The 16705-nt window shown below is 33.8% G+C and overlaps 2 protein-coding genes across 2 annotated transcripts; one reads left to right on the forward strand and one right to left on the reverse strand.

Moving 5' to 3' along the window:
• The first annotated feature begins 1014 nt into the window (after positions 1-1014).
• Positions 1015-4129, forward strand: LOC137813314 (Myosin heavy chain-related protein). Its single transcript, XM_068615450.1, has 2 exons — positions 1015-1465; positions 1670-4129. Exons 1-2 carry the CDS (start codon positions 1415-1417, stop codon positions 3923-3925), a joined length of 2307 nt encoding a protein of 768 aa, XP_068471551.1. The 5' UTR covers positions 1015-1414; the 3' UTR covers positions 3926-4129.
• Positions 4130-8585: 4456 nt separating this feature from the next.
• Positions 8586-16705, reverse strand: LOC137813316 (protein KINASE OF THE OUTER CHLOROPLAST MEMBRANE 1). The gene is given in 6 exon segments (XM_068615452.2): positions 8586-8766; positions 8769-9673; positions 14239-14715; positions 14823-14914; positions 15003-15376; positions 16568-16705. Coding segments are annotated over 6 exon segments (1959 nt in total). The 5' UTR covers positions 16584-16705; the 3' UTR covers positions 8586-8671.

Below are 16705 nucleotides of genomic sequence, written 5' to 3' on the forward strand. Positions count from 1 at the left end.
TTAAACAGTGTAATATTTGGTGAAAGCTACACCTCGATATTACTTTATTACTTTCCATATATATATATATTTGCATATATTTATATATATATATATATATAATATTATTTAACTTGAATATATGAAGAGGTAAAAAATATAGCTATATTTATTATTGATAAAAAATATGCAATTATAAGAACCAAATTTATTTACATCTCTTAGAATTTTTTATATCATAATTATCCATATTTAATAAGTTTTTATACAGTTTTTTATTTTATTTTATTTTGATATTTTAATGACTGAAATGAGGTACTGGTATCGATGTTATAGTCTCTTTTTATATATCATTAGTTATACTTATATAATCAATTATTTACAACATCATTTTATAAAATGTGTTTCTATTTAATAGTTTTTAAAAAATTTAGCAAGAGAACTCTTCATATAAAAGCTCATCCACACAATTGTACATGGTCATGGACCTCAGGGGTGGTAGGGTCACGAGTCCACCTCTCTTTTTCTTTTATGAACTTGATTCACAGTTCTTCTTAACCATATTAACAACAATAATTATAATAATATATTATATACATATCCATATCCATCCACACACACGTAATGATTGCGAAATCTGAAAAATAGTTCATTAATTAGTACAAGCATCACTTCTAAGACCACAACTTCATCCAATTTTCAATCCAAACAAAATATTATAATATCGTCTATATTAAAAATCTCTTTATTACTTAAAAAAAAAACACGGATAAGAATCTATTCCAATTTTCTTATTAAAAGTATTCAAAAGTTTTAAAACTTGAACTAAAGACAAAAATTAATTTTACAAAAATAAAAAACATATTTAACCTTTAAATAATTTAATTTTAATTTTTATTCTTTACAATAATAGTAAAATTTAACATCTTGTAATTTATTTTCTTACAAACAATGAATTACTTAAATAATCCTATCTAATGGAAGCTAAATATTAGGACCACGTATATATATAATATTATTTATTGTTGTTTTGATGGTTTAAAAGTTAGTTTATTAGTGGTTGAAATGAAAGGGTGAGAGGTATTCCTTTGCTTGTCCGCGAGGGACACGTGAAGGTTCTGGTTTCTTTCTTTAGCCGATTCCCATAGTCTGAGCACAAGGCAGTGGCTGCAACCTGTTTTGGCATATATTATCTCAACAAAACATTTCTTCTCTTCTTCTATTTGCTCCTCACATTAACACTTTTCCCTTCGATCCAATCATTTTCCTCCATATATAAACAACCCTTCGCTTTCTCTCTCTGCTTATTCATAGCTGTTAAAGTGCGAAGTCATGTTAGTCTCTGCAGCTTCTACCAAGGCTTGCACGCGATTCTTCATCGCAAAACCTGCTTCCATCGGCGATTAACTGCAATGCGCCGCTCATCGCTTCATCCATGGCTTTCTCCGTTTCACTTCGCCCTACCACTTCTCCATCTCACTCACAGGTTACTCTCTCTCCGTTAGCTTCCTTCTTTTTCTTAATTCTTTTTATTTAGCTTGAGTAAGGTGTTGGAGAATCCGAGTATTGATTTCCGCGAGTTAATAGTTATGATAATATCGTTGTGATTCGATTAATTGAGATTTGTTGAACGAGTTTGTGTTTGGAGAATCCGATTTGAATGTGACGTTGAACTGTTTTTGTTGTGTAGCTGTTTTGCTCTGTTAAGTTCAGTAGTAGTAGGCGTCGTAGTAGCCGATTAGGTTTCGAGGCGGACTGCGGGAGAGTATGTCGTCGTTTACGGAACAGTGTTAGTGTTAGGTCGGTGTTGAACGACAATAGGCCTAGCGTGAACGATTATGGAGCGGCGGAGTCTGCTAGGGTTTTGTTCGAGAGGTTGTTCGATCCGACGCAGAGCCGGTTCAGCGGAGAGGAACCGGATCTTCGGATTCTGGAATCGGATCTCGAGGCGGTTCTTTCGGCGCTGAAGAAGAAGGAGGATCACTTGATGGAAGCGGAGAAGACGGTGTTGTTGGAGAATAGTAAGTTGAAGCACACGAAGGAGGAGTTGGAGCGGCAAGAGAGTGAGATTGAGGCTGCTAAGGATAGGTATGAGAAGCTCCAGGAGGAGATGAAAGAGACTACTGCTGAATTGGTTGCTCAGGCGAGTCAGGTTGAGGAGCTGAAGCTTAAGGTTAGGGATCGGGATCATGAGATTGATGCGGTCCAGTATGGTTTGAGGTTGAAGGAGGAGGAAGTGGAGAAAATGAGGGTTGAATTGGAGGTGAAGAGTCAGGAGGTTGCGGTTCTTGAATCTGGGCTTAGAGAGAAAGGGAAGCTTCTGGATGAAGCCAACGAGATTATGAAGAAACAGAGGGCTGAGCTTGAGGAGCTGAAGAAGGCGGTTGGAGATAAGGAGGAGGAGATTGAGGTCTTTCTGGTTCAGAGGGAGGTTGAGAGGGAGAAGCTGAAGGTTGCCGAGGCAAATTTAGAGAAGCAGGCAATGGATTGGTTGTTGGCGCAGGAGGAGCTTAAGAGTCTGGGAGAGGATGCTGCGAGGCATGCTAAGGAGAGTAATGAGACTTTGGATGATTTCAGAAGGGTGAAGAAGCTTCTGAATGATGTGAGGTCTGAATTGGTTAATTCTCAACAAGCATTGGCGTCTTCTAGAAGCAAAATGGAAGAGCAAGAGCGGTTGTTGGAACAGCAGCTGTCTGAGCTTTCGGAGCAGAGGGCAAGTGTTATGTCATACATGGAAAATTTAAAGGATGCACAGACAGAAGTGGAGAGTGAAAGAACAAAACTCAGGATTGTCGAGGCTAGGAACAAAGAGCTTGAACGAGATCTGAAGATGGAAATGGAGCTTATCAGTGACTTAGAGGAGGAGTTGAAGAAAGAGAGAACTTCTTTAGAACAGGCAGTCACGGAAATGGATTTGCTTCAGCGGGAACTGGATAAACGAAGTGCTGAATTTAGAGAAACAAGTGCCGTTCTTCAGGTCAAAGAATCAGAGCTCGTTGATGCTAAACTAGAAATCCAGCGTTTGAAATCTGAGAAAGCTTCCCTGCAGGGTATCTTGGAGGAGAAAGACGTGGAGCTTTCCAGTGCTAGAAAGATGATGGTGGAAGTTAACCAGGAAATCTCTGATCTTAAGATGCTTATGAACAGCAAAGAAACGCAGCTTATTGAAGCAACCAATATGCTAAGGGAGAAAGATGAGCATGTGAAGATAATCCAGAGCAAGTTGGATGATACAAACCAGAAGGCTGTCGAAGCTGGAACGGTGGTTGAAAGAATTTTAGATCTTACAAACAAACTGGTTGCTTCCATTAAGGATGAAGACATGAACCCATCGAGACCACTGCTAGATGGAATGGGTAATCAACTACTTGAGCAACTGTTGGAGGAACCTGCTAATGAAATGAGATGGCAACAAAAAAGACTTGAGAATGAACTTGAGTTGGCCAAGGAAAACTTAAAAGAAAAGGAGATGGAGGTTCTTGCTGCACAGAGAGCTCTAACAATAAAAGACGAGGAGCTGAAAATGACTCTTACAAGATTGGATGCAAAAGAGGAAGAGTTGAAAAAAGTAAGGGAAGAGGTGACAGAAGATTCTAAGGATCTTAAAAGGCTGTATGCTTTGGCACAGGAGAAAATTGGCGAGGCAAGCTTAGGAGATTTGGCAATTGAGAAACTTCAGCTTGAGACAGCTCAGCTTGAAGTTGAAGCTGCCACCAATGCACTGCAAAAACTTGCCGAAATGAGTCGTGAACTTCTGAATAAGACTATGCTGAGTGCTGAAGCTGATAACTATATCAGTCTTGTGCCAATTAATGAAAAAAATCCGAATTCGATGAGCGATGCCATTAAATCTGACTATTTCTCTGAGGTAAAAGCAGGAGTGGCTCGACTCTCAGCTTTGTCTGAGCAGCTGGTGATGGAGGCAGGCATTGCTTCTGCAAACTAAGGATTGTCTTTTGGTGGATGATACAAAATATTCCCTTAGTTTACAAGACATGTACAAATGTGTACAGATAGCGATCACGTCTGTTTTTGGTACTTCACTCCAACATATGTTCAATCTTCAATGATTTTATTGCACTACTTACATTCTGATTGTATTTGTTTTTGACAGCATAAATAGAATGGAAAGATTTTTTATTGCTGCTTTTCCCTAGTCCAATCAAATGTCTATGCTGAAATGCTGCTCTAGAATACACCCTTGTGAACATTCTCCCAACCACTTCTCTGATGCAACACGTAAATTCATTTTTATTTTACTTTTAATTATGAAAACATGCTAATTTATTTTATTCATCATTTTCATTTATACTTAATACAAGTTTTAAACATTGAAAAGAAAAGATAAACAAATTATGATTTTATATTACAAGCGACGCAATAAATTAACAAGAAATACTTAATTCATTTAGGTTATATTTTAAAGTTTTAGAGAATTTGAAATTTACAATTATTTTTATGTAACTTTTTTCGTTTTTAAACGTTTTTTCTTTGTATTTATCAGCTCCGAGCAGTTTAATATTTAATATACTTAAAGAGTATTACTGGATACGAGTAATCCTGGTTCCATTTTTTTTTTATTAAAATGTTATCTGAATGAAATATAAATTTAAATGTAATTCAGTTTAAATAATTTTAATTTAGTATAAACCTAAATAAAATAAATTGATTTTAGATCAATTTTTACAATGTTATTTTAATGGTTAAACATTTTATAAGAAATTTATTATCATATGTATAGCTTTAACTTTTTTATATTTATAAATAAATTACATAGCTTAATAATTAAAAAATAATATGAAAATTTGTTATCATATTTTAATAAATATAATATACTATATTATAATATAACTAAACAGTAAAACAAATTTTTAAGAGAGATGTCTAGCATCAATATGGAATATACATTATGTTTTAAAGTGAACATTTTACTATTACATTTTTTCAAATTTTATATTTTTATTATTAAACTTTTTATTTTATGAATTTTACCACTAAATATTCAATTTCATAAATCTTATTACTAAACTTTTAATTTCATAAATTTAGTTTTCAATTTCTTTGGTTTTATCGATATATTTTATCTTTTTATTTGTAGAATGTGAATTTAGACCAATAACCAAAAAGTGGATTTGAACTTAAATAATGATAATAATTTATTTGGTAGGATTGAGGAAAAAGAACTAAATATCTGAAGTGTTTTTAGACTAAACTAATATATATATATATAATATAACAATTGAGGGAGAAGAAATAAAAACCTTTTACATCGCAAAATTTGGTCAGAAAAATTTCAAAACAATTATTTACCAAATAGACGTGATTATATCTTTGCATCTCGTTTGTTTCATTCATTTCAATTTCAAAATTTAAAATTTGAACTTTTGAATTAAATTTTCAACTATATTGTAGTATTTATATATCTTTACTTATTTATGTGTTTATGTTTATTTGTTTTGCAGTTGACATCTATTTTTTAAAATATGTTCGCAAAATAAACTTTCAAGAGTTGACTTCATATTCCTCTATTCGTTCCCATTCCTGCAACATGTACACATGTACATCATTTTCATATGATTGCTTCATCACATATAGAAGAAATTGTTGGAGCTTTACCTTTTGAAACTAAGGGTTTGAAGGTCAAGTTGGGGGATGACGATAAATTAGGGTCTATTACATCTTACTCTCTATAATCCTTAGCTTCAAAAACAAAGCTTCATCGATCAAAAGACTCTTTCGTACATCGTAAGCTGACATGCAATTTCCCATAATCCATTCACAGTGTGGTTGGACCAGCAAGTTGATAACTTATCAATCTCACTAACCTTGTTTTTTCAACGTCTACCACAAAAAAGATAAAAGATGTTCAAGATAAAAGATGAACATCGGAAGACACTACAAATCTGGAATCAAAATGTCTAAATTTTGATTAATGAGTAATTGTTGTAATTTTTTAATTTTTTGTAATGTTTTTTTTTTTAAATATCGCCTGCTGGGATGATGGGATGATGGACTTCTTTGTATCACTATCATGAACAATTATACAATACTATTTAATTTAATTATCAATTATTTTCATTTATTATTTATTGATTTGGACATTAAACAATCTATGGCCTTCTTTCTTTAGTCTCTACCATAAAAAAGATGAACATCTATATGAAGACACTACAAACTTTGAAATCAAAATGTCCAAGCACATTGTTGTAATTTTTCATTTTTTGTAATGTTTTGCCTAAACATCGTCTAGTGTGATGAGTTTCTTTGTATCATTATCATGAAAAATTATATTTAATTTATTTATAAATAATTTTATCATTTATTGTTCATTGATTTCGACATTAGACAATCTATAACCCTCTTTCTTTAGTCTCTACTGCCAAAAAGATGAACATTTGAAGACACTACAAATCTAGAATCATAATGTCCATTTTTGTTAATGAGTACATTGTTGTAATTTTTTGCAATGTTTTTTAACATAAGTGAAGCATATTTAAAGGCATTAGACAACCTCTAATCATTTACTGTTTAAAGGGATTAGACAGTCAAATTGATATATAGAAATGTATTTTACTCATAAAAATAATACTAAAAGCATTCATAAAACTATTCAAAAAACATATAATCACAATGTATAATTCTTATTAACACTACAACGTCTACCATATAATCACTTTTAACTCATTATGATGTATACAATTGTATTTACCGATAAAAAAAAATAAAATGCAAGTTAAGCATATTTAAAGGCATTAAACAGACTTTAATCTTCTGTTGTTCAAATGATTAGACCGTCTTTCACCCACGGTTGTTTAAAAGGAGTAGTCTAATTGATATATAGAACTGTATTTTACTTATAAAAACAATACTAAAAGCATGATGAAAGTATTTAAAGGAATTGGAAAGTCTTTAAACAATCTCAATATATCAGCAGCTAGATTGTTTATGCACACACCATAGTACCCACCCCCACTTACTTATTGAAATTATTATATTTTTCATATAGATGTATATAGAAAATGTATCAATGTAAATAAGGCAATAATTTGGGGTAATTGCTGATATATAGGCATAACATATGGAGTAACAAATTATATGGAGCATACCTCTCAAATCTGATTGTATATAAACAGTAAAACATGCGTTGAATGAATCTACATAAATATCTTTTCCATAATATTTTGATATGGTAGTAGAGTCATTTAGATCTTATCCTAGTGAATGTTTGTTGGACTTATCAGACCACCTGCTATCGGGCCGTTATCGGACCACCCATAATATATAGTCTCATGCATGAGTTGGTAGCCTCAACGTGAAATGGGTGTGTTGGAAATCACACATCAACTAGAAATTAGAACATTTCATACTTTATAAATGGAGAAAAATCTTATAAACCAATTTTATGATGTTGAGTTAGGCTTAAAATCCACTTATTAATAATATGCAAGTAAAGAAAAATCCATGATCATAGGTAGAGAATAATGTTAAGACCCAAAAGCTCTAATATAATCTACCTACATTAGACTATCTCTCAAATAAAGCTTTGATGTTAACAAATATAAAGTGTTCAATTAATTTATCTTTTGTTAACCTATATCATCTAGTGTTTCTATTATATGAAACATATTTATAACTCACATGATCATGCAAAATGTTACACTTAATAAATTAACGAACAGTCTATATAATCATCTAACAATACAATAACATAATAAAATAATATCCCACTATTTCTATATGTAAAATCAATTATATTGAGTAAAATGCATAATCCCAAATTAAGCTAAATGGTTAAAAAGTGTCCAACAAACTTATGGTTTCTATATAAAGAGTCTAATAAATTCAGCATCAACGGTATATGCTTTACTATAGAATCAATTTGAGTGCTTGTAAAAAAGGAAACAAACATGTATGTGTAAATTGTTTATGTGTTTATACAACTCTTACCCACAAAATAAATACAACCTTCTATAAGAAGACACAAGTACAAATGTAAAAAAAATCAATTAATTATTTACAAAGCATCTTGAAGATATTAAGAAATATATAAAGAGAAGATTGGTCAAATAACAATCATATCTCAGTAAGTTATAAATGCAAAGATATTCTCGTATGATTACAATGGAAGGGTGATAAATTTTTATTCTTCACTTTGTGAAGCATCCCATCCTGAGAATAAATTTGTAACCTCTTTAAGACACTAAATTTCTTAAACACCTTCTATAACTTTGTATCTAAAAGTAAAAACAAATAATAATTGAGTTCTTGATCTCGAGAAGAGATTAAGAAAAGTAGTGGTTAGTATACTCATTTTATACTACATTATTACGTGTGTATCAAAACTCATTCAAATCTTAAATAAATAATTTTTTTAATAGATCTCTAAAAGTATGGATTATGAAATGTCTGACAATGAGACTAATATACTGATTCATTAACTATAATTTTGAAATAACTTTATTTTTTTTAGCAACATATATTTTTGTCGCACTCAACTTGTTATAATACTGAACATCTTTTTCTTATGCTCGAGACTGGCAAATTCAAATTGCATTTGTGTCCTGTTATGAAGTTTTTTCTTGGACTGCATGACCTTTTGAAGAGCATTGTCTAGAATTAGTACCTACCATTTCATAATATTATTAAGTAATTGTTTTGATTTAGAAACAGTAAACAAAAACAAAAACAAAAACTACCGAATATTGAATGAGTTACCACCTTCCTTAAAAATTAGATTAGCATCTGCATGAACCCATGTTGCCCTGCCTTGTTTTGTAAAATTGGAGATCTCGTTGTAGTGGTAGTAGTTGTTGTAGCAGAGTTGGCATTTTGATTTTGACCAATAAGACTTCCAATCTCTACTGCATTCACCTTGTTGTTCCTCCTCACTTTCTTTCCCACAAGTATGCCAAATTTGAAAGCAGTGAATAGACCAAATGCAACTAGAACTGGTCTAATTGCCCAGTGATGATCCTCTACATGTTGATACTTTTCTATGATCCCAGGACAAGTCCTGAACTCAACCACTTCAACCTCAGAGGGATCAGCCAAGTAGGTGTTTGCTTCATTACCAAAAGGAAGCATCCCTGGGAACTTCACAACCAAACCTCCATTTGGAAAAATCCATGAGATCCTGCCAGCAGCCCCGGCAGAACCCTTTTTGCGACACCACTCAAATCGAGGACTTGAAACAGTGTCTTTCAGCCTGACAAACTGGCCAACACGGTAAGGTTTCACCTTTTCGAGTTCAAAAGAGTTTCCTTCCCATATAGCTCGCAGCCCAAGAAATCCAACAGATACACTACCGTCTCGGTTGATGGAATGTATAATGCCCACAGGTGAGTGCTTCTCGTTTTCATCCCTTAAGTGTACCCAATCACCTGCTACCAAGCCAGATGTGACACGTTCAAGGGATGATATATGAAATCTAATAGGGTCGTCATTGCCATGGACCCTCACAAGGGCGAACTTGTGATCTGTATTACACTCTAAACTAACAACAGTTCCTTCTGGGATGTCCATGTTTTGAGGTTTGCATGAATTGGTAAGCTTTCTAGTTCGGACCATGTCGCCCACCTGAAGATGATCCTTGGAGAGGAACCACTCTGTGTAGACAGTGCTATCTGATTTTGGATTAACTTTCACATTTCCTAGATATCTCCATTCTCCATCATTGGCCAATTCATTCAGAGCACTGCAAAGGCAAGATAGTTAATAACAGAGTAACTTTCAAAAGACAAACAGAAATTAACTAAAGAAACCTCAGCTTAATTACAAACAACTCTATTTAATGAAAGATTATTGATTTACTTCTTTCTGGATTAGAGTCTCTGATCTAACACCACCCATATTTAATGTCCAGAAAGTTACAAGCTAGCTACAATAGATGAGCTTAGATGCATCTTCTGATCAAAATTCAATATTTCACAATGTTATAAAGTGGTGTGCGTATGTAATTGATTTATGGAATTTAAAAACAAAGAAATATAACAGATTTTCATAAATATACATGAAAATGGTTACCGCTTCATGGCAATGAAAATGTATAAAAACTAACTACTGCACCATCATATCTCACATTATTCCTTTCTAGCATGAGACAAACCACTAATTGAGAGAATCCCCATGGGACCATTGCAATTCTGATCTGGTGAATCACCATATATTTGTGAAAAAATTTCATCCTTATGAGAGTAAAAATATATATATAATATGAATAATCATATCAAAATCATTCCAAAATAGGTTACATAAGGTTGCGACCTCAGGAAAAAGAAAAGCAACAGTGTAAAATAGGTTATAGAAGGGTTTGGTAATGCACCCCTTAACTACATCTGCTATTGCAGTTAGAGAGCTAAGCAACAAACGACTTTAACTAACATGACCTAACAAATTGATGCTAGCCACTTGATTCTTTGAGCCATTTTTGCTTCTTCTAACAGATACTTTCCTACTTGGGTCCACTAATAGGATACGTTATCAAACAACACCTTTTGCTGACCAAAACAAATTAAGGTACCTTTGAGAGTATTTCATAAATTCAAGTGTACTTTATTAACACACCGAACAAGGGGGAGTATATTACAAACCCTAACAGAATCAGTATTGGACCCTGCATTGATGAGGGAATCAGGATTAGGTAAGGAGAAGTTTGGGCTGGGATTGGCTTCTTGTCTAGACTGAAAGGGAAAAAATTTCATGAAAAAATACATCTTTGGAAAGAAAAATTTCTAAGTGTTTAAATCCAGAATGATATAACCTTTTGTACCAGTTTGAAAACCTAAGAAAACACCACGTCTTGAACATGGGGAAATTTGTGTTCGCTTGTATGTGCAAGCATAGGATAAACAACCAAATATTTTAAGCATGGAAAATTCTAGTGGGTGTTTGTTTAAAAGTTCATATGGTGTTTTATTTTGAATGACAGGAGAGGGAACACGATTGATGAGATATACAACATGTTTAATGGCATAAGACCACAAATGAGTTGGCATATGTGATTGAAAGAGGAGTGCTCTTACAATGTTTAAAATGGGTCTGGCAATTCAACTTGTTTGATAGAAAATGCCATTGAAGGAAAAAAAAAGCTTTTAAAAAGTTTGGATCCATTGTCAGATTGAGTTTCAACTAGAGTAACAAAATTTTGAACATTCAAGGACTTCTGCCTTGGATTTTAGGAGAACCCAAGAATATCTATTGTAGTCATCAACAATGGTTAGAAAATATTTGTGAGTTGTGACCATGAATAGATGCTTTGGAAAAGGGTCCCAAAATGTCCATGTGGAGTAAATAAAAACTTTTAGAAGCTCTATTATGACTAGAAAAGTGAGACAACTTTAATTTTTTAGCTAAATGACAAACATCACAATGTTCATTCAAATACTTAGAAATAAAAGGAAATTGTTCATGTAAAATATGAAGACATTTTCCAGACAAATGTCCTAATTTGTAATGCCAAATATGGTTGGTGGGGATGGGACTTGTTGTGGATGAGTTCACAAAGGATGAACATTGGGTTAAAGGTTGGGATGCCTTGTTGATTACCAAATGGTAGAGACCTTGTTTAAGTTTAGCCAAACCAATCATCCTCAACAATTTCACATCCTGTATTATACAAGAATCACCAGAAAAAAACGATTTTATAACAATGGTTATAGATAAGTTTAGAAATGGACAAAAGGTTAAAATTAAAGTCTGGAACATAAAAAACATCATGTGTTACAAATGAAGGGGAAAATTGCACTATTCCAGAAAAACTTGTGACAGAAGATCCATTGGGTAAATTTATTTGAACAAGATTTATTTTGTGATAAATTTGAAATAAAGTAAGAGAAGAAGCAATATGATTTGTAGCTCCTGAATCTACAATCCAGGAGGGGTTGGTGTGTGAAGAAAAATCATGATAGGCAGCACAAGATACACAAGAAATGCCCAAACTGAACTTAGGTGAAGAGATTCTGTGTTGGGCCTGAACTACTAGTAGAAGGAGGTGGCTAAAGAAGACTAATCAAATGCTGACATTGGACCTTAGTGAGATTAAGCCCAGAATCTAGATAGAAACCCTCATTGGTTTCTTTCTCCGTAATAGGAGAAACAACACTATTTGCACGAGGATTGAATCATGGCCAACTGGGATAATGAGGGTGACCTGGTGGATAGCCATGCTGGCTATAGCAGACGTCCATAGTGTGACCTTGACGATGACATTAGGAACACTTTTTTTTGTGGAGTTTCCTTTGTTGGTGCAGATTTATTTCATCTCTAGTTATGGCAGCATTAGCAAACGAGTTAGTCTCCTTAGTAGAGAGAACAACATCGGGGTATTGTCGTTCGTGTTGAATGACCATGGAAAAAATGAGAGTAAGTAGAGGAACCATAAAGAGCACTTGACACCTAACGACTCCAAAACGATCATCAAGACCTTTAAGGAATCTAATGATGAAGTCCTGCACATGATACAGTTTGGTAGAGCATTCACAAGCAGTCATGGGGCAAAAATTATCTAGTTCTTCCTACAAGGATTTTAAGCCAGTAAATTAATCAGTAACATTTCTGCTACACTGAACTTCTTCTTGAAGTTTTTCAATTTGTAGTAAATCACTTTAGAGAAAATGCGCACGAAGATCAATCCAAATATCAACAGTTCTATCAAGATAGATCACACTTTGAGCTATGGAAGGGGAAAAGGAGTTCAATAACCAGGACATGATGAATGAGTTGCATCTTTCCCAATGAGGGAAGAATGGATCTGAGATAGCAAGGGTGGGAATGGAACCATTGAGGAATCGCATTTTGTTTTTGGAGACAAGAGCTATGCGAAATGACTGAGACCATAAATGATAGTTGTTGCCAACAAGAGTCGAAGCAACAATAACAAATGAAGGACTTTCACTAGGGTGAATATGAAAAGGACTAGAAGGATTTTGAGTGGGATTTGGCTGAAAATTTGGAAGAGGATTACCATATTTGAATGGGAGGTATTGGAAGTGGTGCCTCACATTTCAAGGAAAGGCTCGTGATACCATAAAAGGGACAAAAATAGAAAGAGAGAAATACTTGAATTTCATTTCTGAAATGAGTACAGGATATATACAGAACAGCAATTCTAGAAGGATCCTAACTAGTTTATTTTAGCTATTCCTCAAAAGCTATAATCATTTGGGTTGGTACAATTTTGATTTTGGGCTGAAACAGGATTGGGCTTCTTCTCTATTAAACCCCTTATCTACTTACACACACATTATCCATGAGATATGACTATTGATAATCGTGGTAGCACTTGCACCATTACAACAGACTATTTGCATCATCCTAAAGAAGTTACCCTAAAACTAGTTTCACTAGTAAAACAGTTGAAGATGTTCATAAAGTTAACAAAATTCTTCACATAAACTCAGACTAATCCTAGGAACTCTCCATCAAATGGGGAGCAAACATGTTAATCATTCTATGTACGTAAAATTAAGAACTGCACTTGTAGCAGTATAGCCACAAACAAATAATAATTTGAACATGTTCAAGCTCTAGACCCAAATATATTATAATTTCTGCACCTTGGCTCCTACTAATACAATATTTTGGAAACAAATATAGACAGAATAACATATGATGAAACAAGATATGCACCAAAAGACCATATAACTCCCACTGCAATGCCTAGCCAACGAAAGTGTAGAATCAAAATAGTGGAGAATGCAGTAGAAAAAATGGTATTCAGAAGCTTTTATAAAAAATAATTGAAATTTAATAACTAGCTCTAAATACATTACGTACATCCCAAGCAGACAATTCAACTTAATGCTTTCATATAATCTCAATCTCAAGCTGTGGAACACGAGTCTGAATTTTGAAATACCAGAAAAAATAGTTTCACATTATCATGCATGGGCTTCCAAAATGACTTCTTCACATTCAATGTTTTTGAGCAACAAGAATGATGATGATGCTAACAAGAACTAAGGGACGCAATTATAGTAAACAACTTTCATGAGGTAAAGTATCTATGATTCTGGCCAGTTACTCTAGCTGATAGAATCAGTTGTATCTAGTAGTGGCAACGTAGCCATTCATCTATGATTGTATCAGGATCAAATCCTTTATAAAAGCAAATGCTCCCTACGGTCGACCTTCTCACACACATAAACCTCACTAAATAAAATGCATCAGACCCAACAGAATTACAACTGTATGAAATTACCCAAACCAAAACCGTAGATAGTCACAGAAAAATTCTAGATACTATACAAGATATATACAAACCTTTGAAAGACACTCAGAATATCCACCATTAAGGGGCGATTCCTCAAATCATACTCAAAGCATGCACTGAGGATATTCTCAACTGAAGAAGGAAGGCCATTGGGAATATTGGGTTTTTCATGCTTTTCAACAACTGACTGGTATATTCTGCCAACAGGACACCCAAACCAAGGCTGATTACCAGTCAACATTTCGACAATGGTGCAACCGAATCCCCAAGAATCTGTTTCAAACGATATAGGACCTCTGACCTCTGGTTCCCATTGCTCTGGAGCCATGTAATTTGGTGTTCCAAGCCTCTTATTATCCATATCTGTGCTTAGGAATGAGGAGTCAAGCAAAAGACTAGGAATTCCAACATCTCCCAAAATTGCTTGATCGTTCTCATTGAGAATAACATTGAATGGTTTAAGGTTAAGAATGAGGATCCCTAGAGAGTGAAGTTCCAGAACACCTTGAGCCAGATTGATTCCATACCTGCAGCCAACAATAACATGCACACAGTATCAATCTGCTTTTCCCATCTCTCTTATTTACTGAAAATGATAAAGCATATTACACTGAATAAACTGAAAACACATCACCTTAAAACATCATGCAATGAAATCCTTCCTTCTTTGAGTCCCGCCATCTTGTCACCAATTGAACCCTCATACAAATTCATAATGATGCATAGCTGTGAACGCAAATAAATAAGTAAGCCAGCTACAAGTAAAAGAGATAGCTAAGAATCTCCAACACATTGATGAACTTTAAAATCTAACCCTTCCGTTTAAGATTGAAATTCCATGCAGCCAGGACATGCTGGCAACTCCTTGGCACTTAAAATACAATTCATTGAACTTCTCTATAACAAACTTCATAAGATCCTCTTCAATTGTATGTAACATCTTAGCAGCAACTTCATGATACTCATCATAATCTTCAGTTGACTGATGATGAGTTGCTAACCAAACATCACCAAAGAGGCCTCGGCCAATTCTGTGTCTAAGTTTCAGCCTTTCAGGTTCAATCCATGGATTTGCACGTTTGGATGAGTCTCTAACAGATCTAACAATTTCAGAATCACTATCCAAGATCTCAAACTCAAAAGGAGCAGCTGAAGGAGCATCAATAACTTCTTTAGACATCCTTGAACCTGAAAGTGTAATATTCATTGAATAATTCAGCAGATTGCACAAATCCCAAGACAATTAATCAAGTAAGATTATTAACATTTGAACATGCAGGTGTACACAACAGTTAGTGGTTAGCACAAATAAGCAAAAAAGGGTAATAGAAAGCTTAAAAAAAGAACAAGTATACAAAGGACTCTAGTATGTAAGATTTAGCATGTCAACGAATTGTATAATGTAACAAATGTAAAGGAGGAGGTGGAACGTCTCCTTTTCCTTCTCTATTTATTTTGGCCTTAATCAAGTGCCCCTAGGACACAGGAAAAACATAACAAGAAAATTAAGAATATACGGCATTATTTGACGGATAGGACAGGATCCATAGATTGTTGTCATCGATAAATAACACAATACAACATGACACCCCAAATGAACCTGGAATTGTATGATCTATTAAACTGTTTGATAATCACATATCGAAACTGCAGCTTCAAAACTATGAAGTTATAACAAGTTAAGTTGAGATACAAGAAAAGAACAGAACAGATCAAATGGAGATAAAGGAGCGCCACTAGTTCCAAAGTTTCCAACACCAGCTCGGAGAGAAAATAAAGACTTTAATCACTCTTTTTGTTCTGTAGTTATAAAACTTTTCACTTTTAGTCTTTGCATATATCATTTTAATATCTTTTAATTTTTTTAGTCCCTTGTAGTCCCTACAAAGATGACTAAAAGGAATTAAAAATGGTATACGAAGGAATTAAAAGAAGAATTGGAATACAAGATTCAAAATGAAAGTTTTTGAACTACATGAAAATTAGTATAAAAAAAAAAACTTCTGACTAAACCAGAATCTACAAAACTATATTTTCCATTGTAAGTGAAATATTACAGGCTTTCAGAAACTCACTTCCCGATCAAATTCCAAAAGATGCTGACACTGAATGCCTGAAATATAAACTTCCCAAGACCCATTTCAGTGAGAATTCAGTGAATCAACACAAGCACTCAACTTTCACGCAGAAACAGAACAAAGCTAACCCCTCACTCATCCACCACCACGGATAAGTCAAAAACGTGCATGACATGATGCATGCATAAAAGTAAGCCAATCATCATAAAAACAAGCAAACTCTTCTCCCCCTTCTAAGAACCAAAGAACAATATATAACATAGCAATAAAAAGTATGTAAATTTATGCAATTAATTTGTACCCATGAAGAGCTTCATCAAGAAAGTTTGGAGAACAGAAAAGGGAGTCTAGTTTCTACAAATTTTAAGATGAATATAGAAAAAGAAAGTGATTGTTTGAGAAACAAAAACAGGAAGAGAGAGCAATAAGTTGCCACAAA

Source organism: Phaseolus vulgaris, chromosome 1 (genome assembly GCF_051622355.1).
Source record: "Phaseolus vulgaris cultivar YP4 chromosome 1, ASM5162235v1, whole genome shotgun sequence".
NCBI lineage: Eukaryota > Viridiplantae > Streptophyta > Magnoliopsida > Fabales > Fabaceae > Phaseolus > Phaseolus vulgaris.

Coding starts and splice junctions, on each gene's coding strand:
- LOC137813314 (XM_068615450.1), top strand. CDS start 1,415: ATGGCTTTCTCCGTTTCACTTCGCCCTACCACTTCTCCATCTCACTCA. Junction 1,466..1,669: donor CTTCTCCATCTCACTCACAG/GTTACTCTCTCT, acceptor TTTGTTGTGTAG/CTGTTTTGCTCTGTTAAGTT.